The 26,639-nt window shown below is 38.9% G+C and overlaps 1 protein-coding gene across 6 annotated transcripts in view; it reads left to right on the top strand.

Moving 5' to 3' along the window:
- The window catches only part of SLC33A1 (solute carrier family 33 member 1), a 28,564-nt gene extending 3,981 nt beyond the window's left edge, over positions 1-24,583 (top strand). Inside the window, exons 2-7 of one of the 6 annotated variants that reach the window (XM_009446726.5) lie at positions 8,479-8,666; positions 17,031-17,215; positions 17,488-17,605; positions 21,196-21,411; positions 22,722-22,917; positions 24,284-24,583. In XM_009446726.5, coding sequence (XP_009445001.1) covers positions 8,479-8,666; positions 17,031-17,215; positions 17,488-17,605; positions 21,196-21,411; positions 22,722-22,889 — 875 coding nt within the window. In that variant the 3' untranslated portion in view covers positions 22,890-22,917; positions 24,284-24,583. Of the gene's footprint in view, positions 1-8,478; positions 8,667-17,030; positions 17,216-17,487; positions 17,606-21,195; positions 21,412-22,721 lie in introns of all 6 variants that reach the window. The other 5 variants (XM_516831.9, XM_054681203.2, XM_063807291.1 and 2 more) reach the window with 5 other exon arrangements.
- Positions 24,584-26,639: the final 2,056 nt, after the last annotated feature.

Below are 26,639 nucleotides of genomic sequence, written 5' to 3'. Positions count from 1 at the left end.
CAGGCATGTGCCACCACACCCAGCTAATTTTTGTATTTTTAGTACAGACAAGGTTTCACTGTGTTGGCCAGGATGGTCTCGATCTCCTGATCTTGTGATCCGCCCACCTCGGCCTCCCAAAGTGTTGGGATTACAGGCGTAAGCCACTGCGCCCAGCCAAAATAAATAAATTAATTAAAAATAAAATTAAAATAAAGAAGTCAAGGCTGGTACAGTGGCTCACGCCTGTAATCCCAGCACTTTGGGAGGCTGAGGTGGACGGATCACCTGAGATCAGGAGTTTGAGACCAACCTGGCCAACATGGCAAAACCCCTTCTCTATTAAAAATACAAAAATTAGGTGGAAGTTGTGGCATTCACTTGTAATCCCAGCTACTCAGGAGGCTGGGTGGGGAGAATCGCTTGAACCCAGGAAGCAGAGGTTGCAGTGAACCGAGATCGCACCATTGCATTCCAGTCTAGGCGGCAGAGCAAGGCTCCATCTCAAAAAAAAAAAAAGAATAAGTCAGCGTAAATTAAAATCCAGTGGCATAATTTTGATCCATTAGGGAACAGTTGTGGCTAAGGGAGTATAAATATAATAACTCTTGAACTCATAACATTATTCTCTGGAATGATGTTTTACCAATCACTCTTACATTAAGAGAAAGTTCCAATTTAGCTAATTAGCAATTTAGTTTCCATGGCCTCTTAAACCTTGATTTCACTGAGGCTTTCTCATCTTAAGTAACATCATCTCCTTAATCCTCTGTGGTGATATAAACAGCAGTCCCAGGACAAAATGAAAAGCAGACACATAAAAAGCAACAAACTGGCTGGGCGCGTTGGCTCACGCCTGTAATCCCAACACTTTGGGAGGCCAAGGCAGGAGGATCACAAGGTCAGGAGATCAAGACCATCCTGGCCAACATGGTGAAACCTTGTCTCTACTAAAAATACAAAAATTAGCCCGGTGTGATGGCATGCACCTGTAGTCCCAGCTACTCAGGAGGCTGAGGCAGGGGAATCGCTTCAACCTGGGAGGCGGAGGTTGCAGTGAGCTGAGATCGCGCCACTGCACTCCAGCCTGGGCGACAGAGAAAGACTCCATCTCAAAAAAGAAAAAAGCAACAAACTGATAACAGACAGTATGCATTCACAGAGTATTTCTAGGCAGTGAATTATTATTATTATTATTATTCTGAGATGGAGTCTTGCTCTGTCGCCCAGGCTAGAGTGCAGTGGTATGATCTCAGCTCACTGCAACTTCCCCCTCCAGGGCTCAAGCTATTCTGCTGCCTCAGCCTCCCTAGTAGCTGGGATTATAAGTGTGTGCCACCATGCCTGGCTAATTTTTGTATTTTTGGTAGAGATGGGGTTTCGCCATGTTGGCCAGGCTGGTCTTGAACTCCTGACCTCAAGTGATCTGCTCACCTCGGCTTCCCAAAGTGCTGGGATTACAAGTGTGAGCCACTGTGCCCGGCTGTCACTTGTTATTTTGAATTGCCCCCCCTTTTTTTTTTTTTCCTGTGGAATTTGAACTTTGTTCTGCAGTAGATTCTAAAACTAGCTTACTTTTTAATTCAACTGTTTATATCTGTAGTGGACTGCTGTTTCTGGTTCAAACATTTTAGTTGAAAGTTAGAATTCCTATAGTTTCATTCTCCTTTTTATGACTGAACATACCACATTTATAACATTGTTCTTTCTGGAACTTATTAATAGGATAAGAAAAACCAGTGGTTTTGAAAAAGTTATATAGCACAGGAAGAATTATATGATGGAAATATAATTGCTTAGGTGATTAAAGAGGAACTAAACACCGAGGCAATGTTTAGAAAATCCGAGTATTAAAAGGAAGCATAATTGTTTTTTTTTTTTAATTCTAAAATATGTTCTGGCCAGGTGCAGCGGCTCACACCTGTAATCCTAGCACTTTGGGAGGCTGAGGCGGGCAGATTGCTGGAGCTCAGAAGTTCAAGACCACTCTGGGCAACATGGCGAAACCCCAGCTCTACTAAAAATACAAAAAATGAGCCGGGTGTGGTGGCGCATACCTGTGATCCCAGCTACTCAGGGAGGCTAAGGCACTAGAATCACTTGAACTGGGGAGGTGGAGGCTGCAGTAAGCCGAGATCACACCACTGCACTCCAGCCTGGGTGACAGAGCAAGACTGCATCTCCAAAAATATAAATAAATAAAAAATAAATACTATCTGTAATTAACAGTTTTGATTGTTACAGATAAGTGGAGATGGAATATATTGGGTAGATAGATAATGTAAATGAGTCATCTGAGTTGGAGGGGACAGAGATAATTTGAGAAATCCATGCCCCTCTAAAGGTGAGGAGCATCAACTCTAGTAAGTTGTAGTTTTGTGACAATAGGATCCCAAGATTGCTAGATCTTCTTTTTTTTTTTTTTTGTTGAGACGGAGTCTCGCTTTGTTGCCCAGGCTGGAATGCAGTGGTGCGATCTCTGCTCACTGCAAGCTCCACCTCCAGGGTTCACACCATTCTCCTGCCTCAGCCTCCCGAGTAGCTGGGACTACAGGCGCCCGCCACCATGCCCTGCTAATTTTTTGTATTTTTAGTAGAGACAGGGTTGCACCATGTTAGCCAGGATGGTCTCAATCCCCTGACCTTGTGATCTGCCTGCCTCGGCCTCCCAAAGTGCTTGGATTACGGGTGGGAGCCACCATGCCCGGCAAGATTGCTAGATTTTAGGCATATTCAAGAGAAACTAGAAATTCCTTTTTTATTTCCTAATTTTACAAACACTTCTTAGGCTCATATAAAAACATGTCTTTAGCTGAGCACAGTGGCACGCATCTGTAGTTCCTGCCACTTGACAGGCTGAGATGGGAAGATCATTTGAGGACAGGAGTTCGAGGCTGCAATGCATTATAATAGTGTCTGTGAATAACCACTGCACTGCAGCCTGGGCAACATAGCAAGACCCATCTTTAAAAAAATCTGTCTAATCTATCATCTATCTATCTGTCATCTATCTAATCTATGTCTTCAGGCCAGATCTAGCCTGTAAACTGGTAATTGAGGCCCTCTCCTCTAGCAGCAGTAGTAACAATTAGAAGTGATTGGAATAGGGAGCAGCGTATTTGGGTTTAGGAGCAGGGAGCAAGACGGTTTAATGACAGAGAAGGAAGCTAAAGATATTAGAGTTTATAAATCAGTTTGTTTATAAATAGGCACGCACATACAGGAATAAATGAGAGAAAGTGTTGCTTTGAAAAAGTTGATGCTATAAGTATGAATCTAACCAAACTGATGACAATAAAAACAGTATTTGTAAGACATTGATGCTTTATTTATTTATTTATTTATTTATTTTTTGAGACGGAGTTTTGCACTTGTCGCCCAGGCTGGAGTGCAGTGGCGTGATCTCGGCTCACTGCAACTTCCGCCTCCCAGGTTCAAGCGATTCTCCTGCCTCAGCCTCCCAAGTAGCTGGGATTACAGGCACACGCCACAATGCCCAGCTACTTTTTTTTGTATTTTTAGTAGAGATGGGGTTTCACCATGTTGGTCAGGCTGGTCTCAAACTCCTGACCTCAGGTGATCCGCCCACCTCAGCTTCCCAAAGTGCTGGGATTACAAGCGTGAGCCACTGTGCCCAGCGACATTGATGCTTTAAATTAGAAAGCAGGACTATTAATTCCTACCTGATGACAAATTTCTTTGTCCTGCTTTCAGAACACATAATTTATATGACTCAAAATGCCTGTTAGAATTTGGAAAAGACTAATTGACCCATTTCTAGATAGACCAGGTATTCTTATATAAGCTATAATACATTCTTTAGCATTCATGTCTAGGCTTAAAATGTTACCCTACATTCTCAGAAAAACAAACTGTATTCCTTTTTTATTTTTTTGAGACAGCGTCTTGCCATGTCATCCAGGCTGGAGTGTAGTGGCACAATCTCGGCTCGCTGCAACCTCTACCTCCTGGATTCAAGCGATTCTCATGCCTCAGATTCCCAAGTAGCTGGGATTACAGGCATGTGCCACCATGCCTGGTTACTTTTTGTATTTTTAGTAGAGACAGGGTTTCACCATGTTGGCAAGGCTGGTCTTGAACTCCTGACCTCAAGTGATCCACCTGCCTCTGACTTCCAAAGTGCTGGGATTACAGGCATGAGCCACCACGCCCAGCCTATCTATTCTCATTAAAGTAATCTCCCTATAATTTATTGAATAAAATGAATTCTTTAGGAAGACACGCCAAGTTTGTTTATCCTGTGCATTTGAATTTCCTTTGGCATATCACCATATGGGGAGACAGAGGTGAGAAGGGGGAATACAAGTAGTCAGTTTAAAGAAGTGAGGGAGCCAGGCGCGGTGGCTCATGCCTGTAATCCCAGCACTTTGGGAGGCCGAGGTGGGTGGATCACCTGAGGTCAGGAGTTCAAGACCAGCCTGACCAACATGGAGAAACCCCGTCTCTACTAAAAATACAAAAATTAGCTGGGGTAGTGGTGCATGCCTATAATCCCAGCTACTTCGGAGGCTGAGGCAGGAGAATCACTTGAACCTGGGAGGTGGAGGTTGCGGTGAGCTGAGATTGTGCCGTTGCACTCCAGCCTGGGCAAAAAGAGCGAAACTCAGTCTCAAAAAAAAAAAAAAAAAAAAAAAAAAAAAAAAAAAAAGGAAGTGTGGGAAAATATCTATGTTCCAGACCTCATGGTTGGAGCTAAAATATGAACCTTTTTTCTCAGCGGTGTCCAGTTGATAGAAAAGAGAGCTTACTTGCTGTGGGTGTATCTGAGTATCTGGATGACATAATGGAAAACATTTCTTGCTTTAGAACTAGACCGGAGTTTGAATGCCATTTCTGGCACTTTCTGGCTTGTGATTCTGTTTCCTTGTATATAAAGTAGGAGTAATAATGCCTATCTTGGAAAGTGATTTTGGGATTTAAATGAGATGTCCTCTGTTTTTTCCCAGATCTTATAATAGACACTCAGGTGCGAGCTATTGTACCTTTATTGGTTACTAATGGATTGTTACATGCTCTTAATTTCTGCATTCGTGAAAGCACTGGACAAGATCTTGCAGCCACTTCAGAATATTTAGTCTGTTTTTTAGGTCTTTACTCGGAAATCATGTTTATGAAACTTGAACATCAGCTTTGATATCTTGATCATACATTTATATACCATGTATGCTTAAGTTTATAAAATACACAAATCAAAATTAACCAAAATATTAATAATGAAATATTTCCATATTTTTGGTAATAATGATAAAATACATAAATCAAAATTAACCAAAATGTTAATAATGAAATATTTCCATGTTTTTGGTAGTAATGTTTCTTTATGGTTGTTGGCATAACAGGCTATGGATGTCTCTAGCATCAAAGCAATGTTAATAAGTCTAATAAGACTACTGGCTATCATCTATCAACATTGGTCTGATTTGTGATAATTGTGTTCATAAAACTTCTTAATATATTTCCTGGCCTCTCTGAACTATTGGCTTTTTCATTCTTCTGCATGTGCGAGAGATGGAAACCCTTTGAATTAGGGCTTTGTGACTGACCCATTGTCACTACTTCCTTCTTTTTATGTATATTCTCCTCAAAGCACAAAGAAATTAGAAATATCCTTGTCTGGGTACCGTAGCTCACACCTGTAATCTCAACATTTTGGGAGGCTGAGGCAAAAGGATCACTTGAGCCTAGGAGGTCAAGGCTGCAGTGAGCCAAGTTTGCACCACTGCACTGCAGCTTGGGTGACAGAGTGAGACCCTGTCTCAAAAAAAGAAAAAAAGAAATAATCTTATCTGCAAACATTGCTGAAACCTGTTTAGTTTCTTCTTCTTTTTTCTCTTGGTATTGGTATCAAGGAATTTAAATTTTAGATGGACTGTGTTTATTAAAATTGGTAGACTATGCTAAACAAATTTACAATTCTTTTGCCTAGAAAAATGGAACTACTTAAGTCTTATATAACTGGAAAACTTTTACTTTTCGCTTAACATTAATTGGAATTTTGGTGACAGTGAAAATTATTTTTTTTTCAGGGCTTGTTAAACAACTGTTTTAAAACAGATGATGACCAAAACCTGCTCAATGAGAATAGTATTGTACATGAAACTCTAAAGAAGTCATTATTCATCTCATTTTGCAGATGGAATTAAGAATGCAAAAATAGTGGACATGCCAAGTGAATGCTGTTAATAATATGTAAAATTATTTGATTAAACATTTATTACTTAAAAAAAAGTGGACATTACCCTCACTTATAAGGATAATGTTATTAATACATTCTTGTTCATTCCTTTCGAACCAGATTCCAAAATGCTAGAAATTATGTTAAGATGTTATTTTATACTGGGCGTGGTGGCTCACACCTGTGATCCTGGCTCTTTGGGAAGCCAAGGCAGACAGATCATTTGAGGTCAGGAGTTCGAGACCAGCCTGGCTAACATGGTGAAACCCCGTCTCTACTGAAAATACAAAAATTAGCTGGGTATAGTGGCACACACGCCTGTAATCTCAGCTACTACAGAGGCCGAGGCAGGAGAATCACTTGAACCCGAGAGGTGGAGGTTGCAGTAAGCTGAGATTGCACCACTGCACACCAGCCTGACAAGAGTGAGACTCCGTCTCAAAAAAAAAAAAAAAAAAAAAATATATATATATATATATATATATATATATACCTTTATGTAGGCAGTGTAAAATTATGAAAAGAATGTAAGACTCAACTTCAGGAGGTTGAGATTCAAGTTCTGCCTCTGCCTCTGCCTCTTAGTGATTTTTACCTTTGGTAAAGATTTAAGTATTCTGAGTTTCTTTTCCTCATCTGTATTTAATAATAACACAGGCTTAGCCTATCCTGTTTGCTATGAGAATCAAATGAGATAACATATAAGAAAGGAATATTTAAATACCAAGGCGAAACTGATCTAAACAAATAATGCTGTCTTTCTGCCTCGTAAGTGAGGTTCAAACTGTAGTGATCACCTTCAGTGAGCACAGCAGCAAGAGCAAGATTCAATCTAAGGAAAAACCCTGACTGAAGAATATTCTAATTGTTTTTGAGAAGAGGTGACTTAGGGTCCTTGATCAGTTGTGCCACATACACCATAAAATAAAAAGTAAAAGCATCTAAAATGGAGCACAAGTCTAGAATGTTTGAGCTATAATGCAAGGATTTTCTAGCCAAATCTTCTTTTACAGATGAAGAAACTGAGACAGGGTTATCTAATAAGTTTTCTAGTGGCAAACTGAAATGCAATTCTCAGGGTGGTTAATGAGATACAAGTTTTGAAATTAGTTGTACTTATAAGGTGTGAAATCACAATTTTACCACTGACTTAGAATGTAACTTGGACAGCTTGACTTCCCTAAGCCTTAGTTTGTTCACCTGTAAATTTGGGCTGGTGAAGTAAAGGACCTATTGGGCTGTTGAAGTAAAGGAGTTGATACATGTAAAATGCTTAGCATATTTTTGTCACGTTGTATGCACTCAATAAATGATACCTCCATTATTACTATTATTTTTAGCTGTTTAGCAGAATCTTCCAGACCATTATTTACTCCCTCCACTAAATTTGTTCAAGGTGATAGCTAATGGCTCAACTATCTTTCACTGAAACAACCCAGACAGTACTCTTCATGGGTCCTCATTCTGCACCTACGAGTGTGAGCAAATGCCTTTTATATCATAGTATTGAGATGAGAAGGTTATTCTTAAACAGATTGAAAGCATTAGAAAGTTTAAAAACATAAGGTAGAAAATCTGATGTAAATAATCACCTGTTGTCAAATTTAATAAAGAACTGAAAAGGCTTGGGTATATAAGAAATGTAACTGATGGATCTTAGGGGATATGAAAATCATTTCCCACCCCTAGCACTTTCCTTGAATAAAGTGACATGATAGGCTTTAGTTCATTCAACTCAGTTGTACACTAAATGTAATGTCTCACCACCCCCTGCCTTTTTGGTTGTTGTTGTCACCTATTTTGGGTCTCTACGTTTAAGAGTCAGGACTGTTTTGTTCATTTGCTGTGCCTGGTACAATGCCTTGAATATAATAAAGAGGTACCTAAATGTTGACTTTTTTTTTTTTTTTTTTTTTTTTTTTTAGACAAGGTCTCACTCTATTGGCCATGCCAGAGTGCAGTGGTACAATCACAGCTCACTGCAGCCTCCACTTCCTGGGCTCAGGTAGTCCTCAGCCTCCCAGGTGGCTGGGACTACAGATGTGCACCACCAAGCCTGGCTAATTTCTTATTTTTTGTAGGGATAGGGTCCCACTATGTTGCCCAGGTTGGTCTTGAATTTCTGAGTTCAAGTAATCCTCCCACCTTGGCCTCCCAAAGTGCTAGGATTACAGGCATGAGCACCTGTACTTGGCTAATTTTTTAAATAACATTTTAATTGAAAGTTATTGTATATAGAATTATTTAGTATCAATGAAATTATGTAATTTAAAAAATTAATTATAGATTTAAAACATTTTCAGATTTCCTTTTTTTCTGGGGAACTGTATTCTTAATAACAACAACATTGGTTGCCCTTCTGAAAAAAGAAAACGAAGTATCAGTAGTAAAAGAAGAAACACAAGGGATCACAGATACTTACAAGCTGCTTTTTGCAATTATAAAAATGCCAGCAGTTCTGACATTTTGCCTTCTGATTCTAACTGCAAAGGTAAGAGATTTATAAATCAAATTTATCATTTTCTTATAAGTATCAATATCATGGAATACTTACAATGCCTTTTTCATATCACAGGTCCCTTTCCACTACCATTAGAATTTAACAATGAAAAACATTATTTTCTGTTTATTAAATGTATTTGAAAAGATATAATGATATCAACTTTAATTTTAAAGTAAGCTAAATGTCTTGGAGTATTGTAAAGAATTATGTCCGTTGGAGAACTGTTAGTAAATGTGAACCTTAATGATATTAATGCTTGGAATGGAGATTAATATCTTTAAAAATCAATAGCTCTGTCTTCTTATAATGAGTATACATTTAATGTTGTAGTAATACAATTATTTACTTAGAGTGTGACGTAAAAAGATATAGGGCCAGGTGTGGTGGCTCACGCCTGTAATCCCAGCACTTTGGGAGGCCGAGGCAGGTGGATTACCTGAGGTCAGGAGTTCAAGACCAGCCTGGCTAACATGGTGAAACCTTGTCTCTACTAAAAATACAAGAATCAGCCGGGCATGGTGGCACGTGCCTTTAGTCCCAGCTACTTGGGAGACTGAGGCAGGAGAATCACTTGAACCCAGGACGTAGAGGTTGCAGTGAGCCGAGATAGCACCACGGCACTCTAGCTGGAGTGACAGAGCGAGACTCTGTCTCAAAATAATAAATAAATAAATAAATAAAAAGATATAGAAGTATATGAGTATTAGAAGTCAATTTTTAAAAAATCCATTGAGTTATTTAAGTACTGAAAGGAAAATTATAAGAGAAACGGGGATTACTGGTGACTTTTATTCTATATTAAGGTGTCTCAATTTTATAGTTCTAAAAATATTTTTAACATGTTAGGCTAGAATAAGGTAAGTATATTTTGTTAACAGTGAACTATTGCTAGTGTTGGAGTTAATATTTCTGAAATCTGCAATCTTATAGGATTTTCATTTTATATACTTAAATCTATGTATATAAACACTTTGCACCTATCTTTTGACAGTTTTGAAGGAACCATTAGCCTCATTGTTTTCATTTTAAATAGTGAGTGTTTTTTCCTCTTAATGATAGAAAGAAGGCCAGATGTGCTGGCTCATGCCTGTGATCCCAGCACTTTGGGAAGCCAAGGCAGGAGGATCTCTTGAGCTCAGGAGTTCAAGACCAGCCTGAATATGGCAAAACAAAAAATAAAAACACTATCTGGGTATGGTGGCATGTGCCTGGAGTGCTAGCTACTTGGGAAGCTGAAGTAGGAAGACAGCTTGAGCCTGGGAGGTGGAGTTTGCAGTGAGCCATGGCTATGCCTCTGCACTCCAGCCTGGGCAACAGAGCCAGGGGTCTGTTTTTCTCTTGAGACAGGGGTCTCAAGAAAAAAAAAAAAAGAATGGAAAGTTCAGAAAATATGAAAAGTTCAAGGAGCATAACAATATATATATATATATTTTTTGAGACAAAGTCTCGCTCTGTCGCCCAGGCTGGGAGCAGTGGCACAATCTCAGCTCACTGCAACCTCTGCCTCCTGGGTTCAAGCGATTCTCCTGCCTCAGTCTCCCGGGCAGCTGGGACCACAGTGTGCGCCACCATGCCCAGCTAATTTTTTTGTATTTGTTTATTTTGAGATGGAGTTTCACTCTTATTGCCCAGGCTGGAGTGCAATGGCCCTATCTCGGCTTACCGCAACCTCCACCTCCTGGGTTCAAGCGGTTCTCCTGCCTCAGCCTCCCAAGTAGCTGGGATTACAGGCACATGCCACCAGGCCCAGCTAATTTTGTATTTTTAGTAGAGATGGGGTTTCTCCATGTAGGTCAGGCTGGTCTTGAACTCCTGACCTCAGGTGATCTGCCCTTGGCCTCCCAAAGTGCTGGGATTACAGGCATGAGCCACCGCGCCTGGCAATTTTTTTGTATTTTTAATGAAGACAGGGTTTCACCCTGTTGACCAGGCCGTTCTTGAACTCCTGACCTCAGGTGATCCACCCACCTGGCCAAACAATATTATCTAATTATATGATTTAATAATTTTTCATTTAAGATAAACAGTATTTGCTGGATGTGGTGGCTCACGCCTTTAATCCCAGCACTTTGGGAGGCCAAGGTGGGCTGATCACTTGAGACCAGGAGTTCGAGACCAGCCTGGCCAATATGGTGAAACCCCGTCTTTACTAAAAATACAAAAATTAGCTGGGTGTGGTGCCAGGCGCCTGTAAGCCCAGCTACTCGGGAGGATGAGGCAGGAGAATCGCTGGAACCCGGGAGGCGGAGGTTGCAGTAAGCCGAGATCGCACACTGCACTCCAGCCTGGGTGACAGAGTGAGACTCCATCCCCAAAATAAATAAATTAATTAATTAAAAAAAAACAGTATTGACCTTCTTGGTATATTTCCTTTGAACCTCCCTTTTTTCCCTATATATATGTGTGTGCATGTATGTGTGTATACGTATACTTCATATATTTATTTACTCATATACTTTATTTTATTTTATTTTGAGACTGAGTCTCACTCTGTTGCCTAGGCTGGAGTACAGTGGCACGATCTCTGCTCACTGCAACCTCTGCCTCCCTTGTTCAAACAATTCTGCCTCAGCCTCCCGAGTAGCTGGGATTACAGGCACACACCATCATACCCAGCTAAGTTTTGTATTCTTAGAAGAGACGGAGTTTCACTATGTCGGCCAGGCTGGTCTCAAACTCCTGACCTCAAGTGATCCACCTGCCTAGACTCCCGAAGTGCTGGGATTACAGGTGTGAGCCACCATGCCCGGCCTATTTATTTATTTACTTTAAAAGTGAAATTGAATCATATATAATTTTTTATCTTCTCTTTGTCTTATACCAAACATTTCTATAGCATTACATATTTGAAAACATACTTGTTAGTAGCTACATGATATAGTTAGTGTGTAAATTTAAATTTTCCATAATCTCATTTTTCTGTTGTCTATTTTGCTTATGTTTTTAAATTATAAAAATGCACTAGCAAATATTTTTGTGCATAAGTCTGTGATTTTCTGGATATTTCCTTCCAGTAGACTTTTTTTTTTTTTTTTTTTTTTTTTGAGACACAGTCTCACTTTGTTGCCCAGGCTGGAGTGAAATGGTTAATTTTTTTTTTTTTTTGAGGCGGAGTTTCACTTGTTTCCCAGGCTGGAGTGCAATGGCATGATCTTGGCTCACTGTATCCTCTGCCTCCTGGATTCAAGCAATTCTCCTGCCTCAGCCTCCTGAGTAGCTGGGACTACAGGCATGCACCACCATGCCTGGCTAATTATTTTTATTTTCATTTTTATTTTTAGTAGAGATGGGGTTTCTCCATGTTGATCAGGCTGGTGTCAAACTCCCGACTTCAGGTGATCTGCCCGTCTCGGCCTCCCAAAGTGCTGGGATTACAGGTGTGAGCCACTGCGCCTGGCCTAATTTTTGTATTTTTAGTAGAGACAGAGTTTCACCATGTTGGCCAGGCTGGTCTTGAACTACTGATCTCAGGTGATCTGTTCACCTCAGCCTCCCAAAGTGCTAGGATTACAGGCGTGAGCCACCGCGCCCGGCCTATTTTTTATTTTTTTTAAGATGAGGTCTTGCTCTGTCGTCTAGGCTGGAGTGCTGTGGCATGGTCATAACTCAGTGTAATCTCAAACTCCGGTGCTTAAGCCAGACTCCCACCTCAGCCTCTCAAGTAGTTAGAACTATAGCTGCTTGCCACCTCACCCAGCTAATTTTTTTTTTTTTTTTTTTTTTTTTTTGAGACAGAGTCTCTCTCTGTTGCCCAAGCTGGAGTGCAGTGGTGGGATCTCTGCTCACTGCAACCTCCTCCTCCCAGGTTCAAACAATTCTCCTGCCTCAGCCTCCGGAGTAGCTGGGATTACAGGTGTGCACCACCACACCCGGCTAATTTTTGTATTTTTGGTAGAGACAGGGTTTTACCATTTTGGTCAGGCTGGTCTCGAACTCCTGAGCTCAGGCAATCTGCCCGCCTTTGCCTCCCAAAGTGCTGGGATTATAGGCGTGAGCCACCACGCCTGACCCACCCAGCTAATTTTTAAATTTTCTGTAGAGATGGGGGTCTCATTTTGCTATACAGGCTGGCCAATAGATTTTTTTTTTAAAGATTTTTTTTTTGAGATGGATTTTTGCTCTTGTTGCCCAGGCTGGAGTGCAATGGCATGATCTCAGCTCACCACAACCTCTGCTCCCGGGGTTCAAGAGATTCTCCTGCCTCAGCCTCCCAAGTAGCTGGGATTACAGGCATGCACCACCATGCCCGGCTAATTTTGTATTTTTAGTAGGGACAGGGTTTCTCCATGTTTGTCAGGCTAGTCTCGAACTCCCGACCTCAGGTGATCCGCCCACCTCGGCCTTCCCAAAGTGCTGGGATTACAGGTGTGAGCCACTGCACCTGGCCGGCCAATAGATTATTAAGCAGGCAATTAGTGGGTCAATGAATGTAATATGATTGCTGAATTGCTTTTCAAAAGGTTATACTAATTTATACTGTCTCCAGCAATATATAAGGAGGTACTTCAAATACAAAGTCTATAATACTGTTTTCTTCTTTTAAACTTCCCCCCAATAACATCTCTCCTAACTTTTAATACTACAGATTAATTTTCTTTCCTTTTGAATTATATATTAATGGACTATACAATATATATTTTTATGTTTGATGCATATGTTCTTTTGCTCAATATTATATTTGTGGAATTTATCCATATTTTTATTTATAGCAATAGTTTGTTTATCTCATTACTGTATAGTATTCCATTGTATGGATATGCCACGATTTATCCATTCTATCAACAGATTTTTAGAGCTATTATGTGTAGTGTTTCTACAAACATTCACATACATGACTTTTGGTGAAGATAGGTGCACATTTCTGATTGGTAAATATATAGGAATAGAATTGCTGGTTCATAGAAGACACATAGTATTTTGTACTGCCAAATAGTTTTCCAAAGTGGTTGTTCCAATTTTCCCTACCACCAGCAGTGTAAGAGAGTTCTGATTTTAAGGAGTTTCACATCCTTGAAAACACATATATTATCTTTTTTTTTTTTTTTTTTTTTGAGATGGAGTCTCGCTCTGTCCCCCAGGCTGGAGTGCAGTGGCGCGATCTCGGCTCACTGCAAGCTCTGCCTCCTGGGTTCACACCATTCTCCTGCCTCAGCCTCCCAAGTAGCTGGGACTATAGGCGCCCACCACCACGCCCAGCTAATTTTGTGTATTTTTAGTAGAGACGGGGTTTCACCTAGCCAGGATGGTCTCGATCTCCTGACCTTGTGATCCACCTGCCTTGGCCTCCCAAAGTGCTAGGATTACAGGCATGAGCCACTGCACCTGGTGTATATCATCTTTTTAATTTTAGCCTTTCTGGTGGTTGTGTAATGGCATCTTGTTATTGCCATAATTTGAATTTCCCTAATGACAAAAGAAATTGAGCATCTTTTCATGCGATTATTGACCATTGGAATATCCAAAGTTGCCCTTTTCTTTAAATTTGTAAAGTTGTTGTTTCTGTTTAGATTTCGTTGTTTGAGATGAGGTCTCTGTCACCTAGGCTGGAGTGCAGTGGCACCATCACAGCTCATTGCAGCCCTGACCTCCTGGGCTCAAGTGATTCTCCAACCTCAGTCGCCCAAGTACAGGCATGTGCCACCACCACGTCCAGTAAATTAAAAAAAATATTTTGTAGAAAAGAGTTCTTACTATGATGCCCAGACTGGTCTTGAGCTTCTGGGCTGAAGCAATCCTCCGGCCTCATCCTCCCAAAGTGCTGTGCTTACAGGCATGAGCCACTGTACCAGACCAAACTTTTTAAAATATATTTTGAATTTGAGTCTTTTATTAGATATGTGTATTACAAATATCTCCTACTATATAACTTTTAAGACTTTTTTAACATTTTAAGATTAAACATTAAAGTCAGTTTGTATATCTTAGTTTTACAAAGGGAATGAGTAAAATGTAAGTGAAATTATTTTCTGGACTTAAGTGAAATATATGTTACCTTTAATTTTTTTTATGGTGAAATTTTCTTTGGCTCTATTCCAAGAAGTTACCGTGTATACTATTTATAATTTTTCTTTCTTTCTTTCTTTCTTTCCTTTTTTTTTTTTTTTTTTTTTTTTTGACAGAGTCTCACTCTGTCACCAGGCTGGAGTGCAGTGGCGCGATCTTGGCTCACTGCAACTTCCACCTCCCAGGTTCAAGCGATTCTGCTGCCTCAGCCTCCTGAGTAGCTGGGACTACAGGCATATACCACCACACCTGGCTAGTTTTTGTATTTTTAGTAGAGATGGGGTTTCACCATATTGGCCAGGATGGTCTCAAATCTCCTGACCTCGTGATCCGCCCACCTTGGCCTCCCAAAGTGCTGGAATTACAGGCATGAGCCACCGCGTCTGGCCTTATAATTTCTTTTTAAAAAAAAAAATTTGTGTGATATTGAAGTGGCCTCGTGGTCTAGGGTAGTACCTGAGATTTGCTGTCTCACAGCCACAGAGATCAAGGACGTGGACACACAAAGAGTGAGGTTAACAGCAGAAGTTTAGTAGGTGAGAGAGAGAATAGCTCTGTGCTACAGAGAGGTGTCCTGGAAAAATGTGTTGCCAGATCTGTGGTGAAATGCAAGGGGTGAAATGCAAGAGCTAGTGGGGAGGCAGTGTCTGATTTAAATAGGGCATGAAAAACCAGTAAGGTCCAGGTGCACCATTTATATAGGGCATGAATTTCTGGCAGCCCCCACCCTAATTTTTTATCATGCAGGCAGGTTCTCTGCCTGAGCTGCACCATGTTGCCCATTTTTTTACTGTACACATGCTAACAAAAAAGAAGGTGGAGCTTTCATGGTGGACATGCCTGGCTCCCAGGTAGCCCTTTTCTGTTGGTTCAGGTGCTGGCATTCCCCCGTGCAAGCTTCCAACTTGCTTATCTATGTTTGCAACTCAAGTTTTTCAGGCTGCTCTTTGTTAGAAAAGAAATGATTTTGGGGGCCGCTTTTTGTTAGAAGGGAAGCTCTGCCGAGGTCTCTTTTGCCCTCACTATCTGCCTAAATAATTTCTTTCTGCCTACTGTATCGATATAACTTCACACTTTTTGAAAATGTATTAGTAGAACTCCTTTATATCCTTTATCCAGATTATCTAATTATTAACATTTAGCTACACTTTCCTTATTCTGTAGATTTTCCCTTTCTATGTATATCCATTACATATGTCTTCTGAAATACTTTAGAGCAATTTGTACACATTATGCACTTTTATCCATAAGTACCTTAAGTATGTATTTCCTAAGAACAAGTTTTCTGCTTACAAAACCACAACTCAATATTGGGAAATTTTAAATTGATATAATATTACTATCTAATTATAGTCCATATCCAAATTTTACACAATAACAGTCCTTATAACTTTAATTTTTTTCTTGTTGGGGATCTAATCTAGGATCACACATTGCATTCAGTTGGTATGACCTTTCATTGTCCTTAATATCCTTGACATTTTTGAAGAATACAGGCCAATTATGCTGTAGAATGGGCTTCTAGTTACATTTCTCTCATGTTTCTTCTTGTTTGGGTTGAGGTTTTTCAGGTATATAAGACAGGAAGATCAAAGAAGTAATGTTTTGATGTCTGCAGGGAATTATACTGAAAGCCATATCATGTCTCTTTATCCCTTTAACTGCTGTTTTTAACTTTAATTGCTTTGCTAATCTATTGTAAAAGTACTATTTTTTCTTTTGTAATTAAAAACTGACTCATGGGGAGATACTTTGAAGCTATCTAAATAATCTTAATTTAATTCTTACTCTTTTTTGTGCTGTTTTTAAGAATTAATCTAACTATACTTTATCCCTTTCATTTTATTCAATCTCTCAGATACGTTTTCCCAGAATTACTTTTGAAACATTAGATGAACTTAGGAAATTTTATTATGGTCAGTCAGAAATCACTAAAAATGTATATATATATTGACAGTTATGCTTCATTTTAACCAGATTGATTTGGGTCAATTAAAGGCTTAAGTTCTTTTAAACCTAAAACTTTCAAATCGGTAAATTTGGATTTTTGACCCCGTTTACTATAACACATTGGACTTTTTGAAGTGGAAATTTAGTTGTATTTATAGCCATCTACCATCCCTACCAGTACTGAATTTTCAGTTGTTTTCACTTAATATTATTAGAAAACCATAAGGCAAAATGTACCTCGTATAACTTGACTGTTGTACCAGGTATAATAATATGATGCTCACTTGTAACTGTCATGGGTCAGTAATAAAATTGAGGTTCTTGAAGAACTTACATATGCATGGAGGAAAATATTTCATAAGTCACGAATTAAAATACTTTTTTGTTTTTATATTGCAGATTGGTTTTTCAGCAGCAGATGCTGTAACAGGACTGAAATTGGTAGAAGAGGGAGTACCCAAAGAACATTTAGCCTTATTGGCAGTTCCAATGGTTCCTTTGCAGATAATACTGCCTCTGATTATCAGCAAATACACTGCAGGTCCCCAGCCATTAAACACATTTTACAAAGCCATGCCCTACAGGTAAAAATGAAATAAAACCTTACTAAATAAGAAAGGGTAAAATGAGGAACATTCATCAATACCACTAATATCTGAGCGTAGAATTATATATATGGAAAAAGATTTGAAAAGCATCTTTTTTTCAATATTATTTATATGCACTTTTATCTTTTTAACCTCCTAACAGGTTTAGATACAGCTTCTTTCATATGGTAGGCACACGGATTTCTGTTTTTGTTGTTGTTGTTATTTAAGCTAAAATGGAAGTCAACTCAATGTTTCTTTCTCTATAGATTATTGCTTGGGTTAGAATATGCCCTACTGGTTTGGTGGACTCCTAAAGTAGAACATCAAGGGGGATTCCCTATATATTACTATGTCGTAGTCCTGCTGAGTTATGCTTTACATCAGGTAAGCTTGCAGTGGTTTTCTCAGGAAATAAACTGTTCTGTGTAAAATAAAGAAGACAGCTTTCTACAGTTGTCTTAAAATAACGATAATAAATTTTAAGCATGAATCTGACACTGAAGAAATTATTGATGGTGGGCTTTAAACTTTATGACTTTTCACTTAATGAGTTCTGCTGTTCATAGAAAGAGACTTTCTTTTTTTTTTTTTTTTCCCAAGATGAAGTCTTGCTCTGTCACCCAGGCTGGAGTGCAGTGGTGCAGTCTCGGCTCACTGCAACTTCCACCTCCCAGGTTCAAGCATTTCTCCTGCCTCAGCCTCCTGAGTAGCTAGGATTACAGGCACGTGCCACCACGCCTGGCTAATTTTTGTATTTTTAGTGGAGATAGGGTTCCACTATATTGGCCAGGCTGGTCTTGACTCCTGACTTTGTGATCCACCTGTCTCAGCCTCCCAAAGTGCTGGGAATGCAGGTGCAAGCCACTGCGCCCGGCTGAAAGAGACTTTCTTATTCATTCATTCATTAAAAAAAAAATTATTCAACAAGTATTTGTTACATTTTAGAATTGATTCCAAAGCCAGCAAATTCTACTCTTGCTAAATATTTCTCAGTTATCCCTAGGTTTCAGTTCATTCTTTCTTGAATTCCTAATATCTTTTCTTTCTGAAAGTATTGAGAAATAGTAGTGGTCTTAGTTTCTGGCTTAGCTTCTGCTGCTGCTTTTTTTTTTTTTTTTTTTTTTTTTTTTTTTTTTTTTTTTTTTTTTTGAGACAGAGTCTGGCTTGCTTGCCCACTGCCCACACCTGGCTAATTATCTGTATTTTTAGTAGAGACAGAGTTTCACCATATTGGCCAGGCTGGTCTTGAATTCCTGACCTCAAGTGATCCGCCCACCTCGGCCTCCCGAAGTGCTGGGATTACAGGCATGAGCCACCATGCCCGGCCCTGGCTTAGCTTCTATATTGAAAGTTTTGACTTATTCTTTATGATTTTGAAAGCTGTGTCAAGCTGCTTTTTCTTTCTTTGTTAAATATGTTTGTAATCCTTAAAAGAAGGAATCCCCACTTTGCTCTAGCCTAAGCTGCTGTTGCAGAATGAGATTTTTTTTTTTTGAGACAGAGTTTCGTTCTTGTTGCCCAGGCTGGAGTGCAATAGCACGATCTCGGGTCACTGCAACCTCCGCCTCCAGGGTTCAAGCACTTCTCCTGCCTCAGCCTCCAAGTAGCTAGGATTACAGGTGTGCACCACCATGCCTGGCTCATTTTGTATTTTTTTGGTAGAGACGGGGTTTCTCCATGTTGGTTAGGCTGGTCTAGAACTCCCAACCTCAGGTGATCCACCCGCCTCAGCCTCCCAGAGTGCTGGGATTACAGGCATGAGCCACCACGCCTGGCCCAGAATGAGATTTTTTTGTTCTGGATGCAAGTGATTCAAGTAAATGGCAAAGGCCCAGAAGTAACCTTTGGGACTTAACGGCAGTTATTGCTAATGCGTATTTCTGAGTCACTTTGGATTTTTCTAGCTTATGTCCTTTGAAAGTTATATTTGCTAATGTATGAATTAATTTTTAACTGAAACCTAAAAATATGACTATCAGGTAATCTCAGTAGTTTTGTGCATACAGTAAATCATTCAGGAGAAATCTGTAGTGGATCCTGTCAGACTAAATTCTATGCTTATAAAATTATTGAGGCCAAACTGTCAAATATAATTTTTTTTTCTGTTTTGCACATGCTTAGTTAAGGCTAGATATGTAATAGAAGGTTAAAGAAGTACTTTAACTAGTCAATGCTTCAGTATTTCTGTCAGTATGTTATAGCCCAAAAAAAGTATTTATTTAGCTTTGGATTTCATTTGAGAATTTCCTGAAGTGTAGTCACTGAAACTCAGATAACCAGATGCTTTATGGGGGAAAAAAGGTACAAGGCCAAGTAAATTCGAGAAATGATGTATGACATAAGCCTTCTGTAAGTAGTGCCTTAATGATTCCTTCAACAAATTTTTTTTTTTTTTTTTTTTTTTTTTTGAGACAGAGTCTCACTCTGTTGCCCAGGCTGGAGTGCAGTGGCACAATCTCGGCTCACTGTGATACCTCCACCTCCCAGGTTCAAGTGATTCTCCTGCCTCAGCCTCCCAAGTAGCTGGGATTACAGATGAGCACCACCTCACCCAGCTGATTTTTGTATTTTTAGTAGAGACGGGTTTTACCACATTGGCCAGGCTGGTCTTGAACTCCTGACCTCAGGTGATCCGCCCGCCTCGGCCTTCCAAAGTGCTGGGATTATAGGCGTGAGCCACCGCACCCAGCTTCTTCAACAAATATTAAGTGAACACCTCCCTGCCAGAAACCATTCTGAGTACTGAAATGTAACTTAATAAATCATGCCAAAATCCCTGCCCTCAAGGAGTTTATGTTGTAAATATTTCAAAAGGCATACAATGAAAGGAACCTTTTCAATTTTGTGTAAGTTAGTGTCTTTCAGTCTTATTTGACTTTGGAACTCCTTTTTCTGTGAACACCCCCAAAAACACTATTCAAAGGAATACCATTATTGAAACACAGTTTGTTTCCATCTTTCTAAATTAAAGGTTAATTCTTGCCTTTTAAGTACTTTTTGCCTCTTAAGGATGTTTTTCTCCAGTTTGTCACATAAATTTTGAAATACTTTTCTTGTGTATATGTAGGAGAAAAATATATATATTCCTATTTCTTTAAATATTTGAGTATTTATACATGTAATAAATGCATACATATAAATATGTATATATACACATGCAATATATGATACATATTTAGGTACAGTACAAATATGAGGTTTTGCATTTTGCTGTATGCATTATGTATCCTTTAATGCCACCTCATCTAACATTTTCTCTGTGGAGTCTTTCTTGACTACTTGTGGTAGAATTAATCTCTCATTTATATTTATGCCCCAGTAACACAATGTGTGCACTTCTATTTACAGTACTTCCTGTATTTGTAATTATTTATTCCCCATTTTCCAGCCTAGAATAAATTCTTCAATGTCACAGAAGGACCAAGGTCACATCTTTGTATTGCTGGGATCTTTTTTTTTATTTTTTTATTTTTATTTATTTATTTTTTTTGAGACTGAGTCTCCCTCTGTCGCCCAGGCTGGAGTGCAGTGGTGCGATCTCGGCTCACTGCAAGCTCCGCCTCCCGGGTTCACGCCATTCTCCTGCCTCAGCCTCCTTTTGCTGGGACTACAGGCGCCTGCCACCACATCCGGCTATTTTTTTTTTTTTTTTTTTTGTATTTTTTAGTAGAGACAGGGGGGTGGGGGGGGTGTTCACCGTGTTAGCCAGGATGGTCTCGATCTCCTGACCTCGTGATCCGCCCGCCTTGGCCTCCCAAAGTGCTGGAATTACAGGCATGAGCCACTGCGCCCGGCCTGTATTGCTGTGATCTTAAAGCCTGGCCTATAGTAGGTGCTTGATAAGTATTTGTTGAATTGAGTTCAATAAATACCATGAAAATTAATTTCAGGTTTATGATTTTGATGTTCTTAATTTAGACTGTAGCTTTATAAGCTTTATAATCATACTAAAGATGTTTTACATTTTTCCGTAGGTTACAGTGTACAGCATGTATGTTTCTATAATGGCTTTCAATGCAAAGGTTAGTGATCCACTTATTGGAGGAACATACATGACCCTTTTAAATACCGTGTCCAATCTGGGAGGAAACTGGCCTTCTACAGTAGCTCTTTGGCTTGTAGATCCCCTCACAGTAAAAGAGTGTGTAGGAGCATCAAACCAGAATTGTCGAACACCTGATGCTGTTGAGGTAAGTATGTTTTAATTTTAGATAACATTAAGCTAATACTAAGATATTAATATCTTTGTTTTGTCTCTAGAAGTACTATATCTTTTTTAAAAATCATATCTGTCCATAGGTTCTGGTTTAGAAATCTACATATATATTTTCTTTCACATCAAGGCTGAGGGTTATAATTATTCAAATCAGCAAGACTAGTTCCCTTAAAGGCGTTTCTCAAGTAAAGGAGAGGCGATCTCTCTTTCCCCCACCTTGACAATCACTGTCCTACACAGCAGGCACTTATAAATGCATAATTAATAGCTTAAGTTTTGTAGTGATAGAAAAAGGGAATGTCCATTGGCTATTCCTATAATAGTTATAACTAAACCTGTATAGTGAGTGGTTTGTTGATAAATTCTTTCAAAGTGACATTAGTCTACTTCTAGAGTAGATGGACTGGAAATTTCTTCACATTTCCGAATGTGAAAGCTGCATCGTGAAAATAGATAATCGGGCCAGGTGCAGTGGCTCACGCCTGTATTCTTAACACTTTGGGAGGCTAAGGCGGGTGGATTGCCTGAGCTCAGGAGTTTGACACCAGCCTGGGCAACACGGTGAAACCCCATCTCTACTAAAATACAAAAAATTAGCCGGGCGGGGTGGTGTGTGCCTGTAGTCCCAACTACTCAGGAGGCTGAGACAGGAGAATTGCTAGAACTGGGAGGCGGAGGTTGCAGTGAGCTGAGATCGCGCCCCTGTACTCCAGCCTGGGCAACAGAACAAGACTCCGTCTCTAAAAAAAAAAAAAAAAAAAAAAACATATTCGGCTGGGTATGGTGGCTCACACCCGTAATTCCAGCATTTTGAGAGGCTGAAGCAGGCAGATTGCTTGAGCCCAGGAGTTCAAGACCACCCTGGGCCACATGGTGAAGCACCATCTCTACAAAAAATACAGAAATTAATGGGGCATGGTGGTGCACGCCTGTGGTCTTAGCTACTCACAAGGCTGAGGTGGGAGGATTGCTTGAGCCCAGGAGCCAGAGACTGCAGTGAGCCATTATCACACCACTGCATTTCAGCCGGGGCCACAAGTGAGACCGTGTCTCAAAAAAGAAAATGAGTATTGTTTACAGCAAGAACTGAAAATTGTTTTTAATCCTGTTAGTAGCATTAGAGAGATTAAGATACATTAACATATTTTGTCATTGGAATTCAGTGAAATACTGAAATGTTTTAAGAAAAATATATTTTTATTCTTTATAAAGTAGAAGCATGTTAATTGCTAAATACTTTCATTTTGAAATTGTGGAGTATTTATTATAGTTTTATTTTTACAGCTTTGCAAAAAACTGGGTGGCTCATGTGTTACAGCCCTGGATGGTTATTATGTGGAGTCCATTATTTGTGTTTTCATTGGATTTGGTTGGTGGTTCTTTCTTGGTCCAAAATTTAAAAAGTTACAGGATGAAGGATCATCTTCATGGAAATGCAAAAGGAGCAATTAATATATATGCTACTGGACATTCTAGCAAGGTAATTGTAGTTTAGTTTTAATTCGGAGAGCAATGATAATCAGTGCACAGGAGTATAAAATATTATTTTAAACAGCGAAATTAATAATATAAAATGCCAAATGGTTGAAAAAATAGAAACCTTTCTGTATATTTGATCATATTTTTTTTTTTTTGCCTTGTCAATGTATTTAAAGTTTACTTAAGGTCAGGAAATTCTAAAACAACTTTTCTGGCCTTGTTATTTGATGTGTATCTTTTAAATTTACTGACCAAAGCATGTTTTAAGCTGCAATGCAGTCGTCACGGGTGGTAACCATGTAGTCAGGTATTGTTATTAGTACCTATCACTGCTGAGCTGTATTTAAAATTTTGGTACAATATATAAAATGGAGAAGAGCTTGATATTCAGGTACTAACCACAACTAGTCTGACATTGTTGGCAGTTAAAATCTTATTTTGAATTGTAAATTAGTTAAATTTTATGTGGAATTTGCTGAGAAAAGAATATAGACTACTGAAATGTCATTTTAGTTATTTTTCTTATGACCACATTGTACAAATGAATCTGTGTTAAAAAGACTATTTTAAATGTATTTCCTGCTTTTGTAAGCATTAAAGATTTATAAGAAAATTATTCAAACTATTTTTTATAAAATGAAAGTTATGATTTTTAAACTTATTGATTCCTCTTGCCCCTACCCCCTCTTTTTGGAAGATATTTTGATTCCTTATAAACTTTTACCCTAAGCTTATATATGTTTTCTGTCACAAGTGCTTCATGGCACACAGACAGCCAATGGAGGGGATCAAATTCAGTGTTGTATGTATGTTTATGGCAACGTTTTGAAAATAAAAATTAAATGTTTTTCTTCAAGTAGTTTTTTTTTAATTGCTGAGAGAAAAAAAACAGTAAAGCTTTCTGATTAAGTAAAATTTAAATGGGCAGTACCATCATTTAAAAAACTAATACTTTAAAGAGAGAGACAAAGATATTTTGTGCCTTTGACAAATTAAATCTAATAGTAGAAAAATGTTTCTTAATTAAGCACTTTACTAGTGAAAAAGATCTCACAATTTATGCCAAATCAGGTACTATATTTTCATGTATTAACACATAACCTTTTGTTTGAATACTATAGTTTTCAGTGGACAGTTGCTATTCCAAGAAAATTAAGCTTTTGAGTACTTTAGCAATTCCCAGCATATTACATACACCCAGTGATAAGGTTCTTTGCATGTTTTGTGTTATGTATTACTCTGACTCTTTAGAGATTATATAAATCCTCCAAAAGTTAGACGAAACAAGATAGTACATTATGAGTCTTAATTTTATCATTGTGGAAAAATGTGTACTAACTCCTGATTTTGTTAATTTTATAACATAGGTTGAATTTTAGAGTGGGGTTTTTATAAGTAATGGAGGATAAAATGGGTGGGAGAAAATGGCACACAGCACCTGAAGGAAGATGGGGCAGTGACCTCTAGAACTCATGCATTGCCATTGGAAAGCCTGTGTTGGGCATCGATGTCAGATCCTGAAGAATCACCTGGAAAAAATCCCATCCTAGAGGCAAGGAGGCTACACCAAACCATACACTACAGTACTTTGTCACATGGTTGTCCATTATCATGTATTAGAGTCTAAATGATTACTTGAATAAAGAAAAAAAACCACTTAACTCTTACATATGAAATGTGTTTTGATTTTTAATTTTTGGATTAAGAAACTCAGATTGCCATGATAACCTTTTATTTCTTCCCGTGTATATTATTACAAATTATATATACTTTCAAACATAGTTTTTTTTTTTTTTTAATTGAGACAGAGTCTCGCTTTGTCGCCCAGGCTGGAGTACAGTGGTGCAATCTCAGCTCACTGCAACCTCCGCCTCCTGGGTTCAAGTGATTCTCCTGCCCCAGTCCCCTGAGTAGCTGGGACTACAGGCGTACACCACCACACCCGGCTAATTTTTGTATTTTTAGTAGAGATGGGGTTTCACCATGTTGGCCAGGCTGGTCTTGAACTCCTGACCTCAAGTGATCCACCCGCCTCGGCCTCCCAAAGTGCTGGGATTACAGGCATGAGCCACTGCGCCCAGCCTTCAAACATAGTTTTAATGTCAGTACATCTTTAATGACTTGAAGTTTTAAAACATTTTAAGCCTTTAAGGTGAAAGCCATTTAATTAATTTGCTCTAGAAATAAGCACAAAAAATTATAGTTAATTTGAATACATGTATGTAATGCATGCCAAAATAACTTGTTAATAGCTATGTGCAACTGCGTTGCATACATTGATCACTAATGGCATTTAAAAATGATCTGCCTAAATCTGAGGATCTGTTTATTATAAATCAGTAGTACTAAAATATACCACCCTGTTTTTATGTGTGGGTGTTTTTCTTGATTGATTGATCCTGATAAATTAAACAGTACCTTCAAGTATGGACTTTTAACTCCTCCAGTTAATGCATCATATGTTTACTGGCTAATATTAGATTGAACATTTTTCTCTCTGTGTCAGTATCTCCATATGCACATTGGTTGCCGCATATATACATCTGAGTTTGAAAAGTTCTTCTGAGATTACCTAAAAGTAACACCACAGATTCCTTCCATTGTAAATACTTTATTTTATTTTATTATTATTTTTTAGAGACATGGTCTCACTTTTGCCCAAGCTGGAGTACAGTGATGCAATCATAGCTCACTGAAGCCTCAAACTCCTAGGCTCAAGGGATCTTCCTTAGGCTGGGTGCTGTGGCTCACACCTGTAATCACAACACTTTAGGAGGCCGAGGCAGGAGGATCACTTGAGGTCAAGAGTTCAAGACCAACCTGGTCTATATAATAAGAACCTGTCTTTATGACTTCTTTTTTTTTAAATTATCCAGGCATGGTGGTACACACCAGTAGTCCCAGCTACTTGGGAAGCTTAGGCGGGAGGGTTACTTGAACCCAGGAGGTCAAGGCTTCAGTAAGCAGTGATTGTGCTACTACAGTCCTGTCTGGGTGACAGAGTGAGACCCTGTCTCAACAACAAAAAAGGATCTTTCCACCTCAGCCTCTCTGGTAGCTAGGACTACAGGCACACACCACTATGCCCAGCTAATAAAAAATAATAATTTTTTGTAGAGGTGGGGTCCGCTATATTTTCCAGGCTAGTCCCAATCTCATAGCTTCAAGCAGTTGTCCAGCCTTGACCTCTCAAAATGCTGGGATTACAGGTGTAAGCCACCGTGCCCTGCCCATGATAAATATTTTAATTTTGTCTGATAAGTCATAAAAAGTTTATTCAACACCTTAAATAGATTTCTCAATTTTTTAAAAATATTAAACCTTTGAAATCGAAAGTAATTGTTGGATTTCACCCCTTTATTGCAAGGTTTTTGATGTCTGTGGGAAAAACCCCTGAATTGCTTGTGAAACTCTGGATATGTAATTTTTTTTCTTTTTCTGAACGGAGTAAAATCTTGGATGGGCCATGATCCAAAAATCATGGTTCTGAAAGTGGACTGTACTATAAGCCATAATCACAAATCTGAGGTAATAGTTGTGAAAGTGTTTAAAGCATCCTGAAAACAATGTTGAAAAAAAAATCTATGATAAAAACTATAAAATCTCTGCATATGTTACACTGTATTGAACTTGAAACTTTGAAGGAATTAGAGTAGATAAGACATTAATGGTAGAAGAGAAACCACAGGGGTAAATTATATCCTACAAAAGAGAAATCTTCAT

This window comes from Pan troglodytes, chromosome 2, assembly GCF_028858775.2.
Source record: "Pan troglodytes isolate AG18354 chromosome 2, NHGRI_mPanTro3-v2.0_pri, whole genome shotgun sequence".
Lineage (NCBI taxonomy): Eukaryota > Metazoa > Chordata > Mammalia > Primates > Hominidae > Pan > Pan troglodytes.
This window is presented reverse-complemented; position numbering and strand designations above follow the sequence as displayed.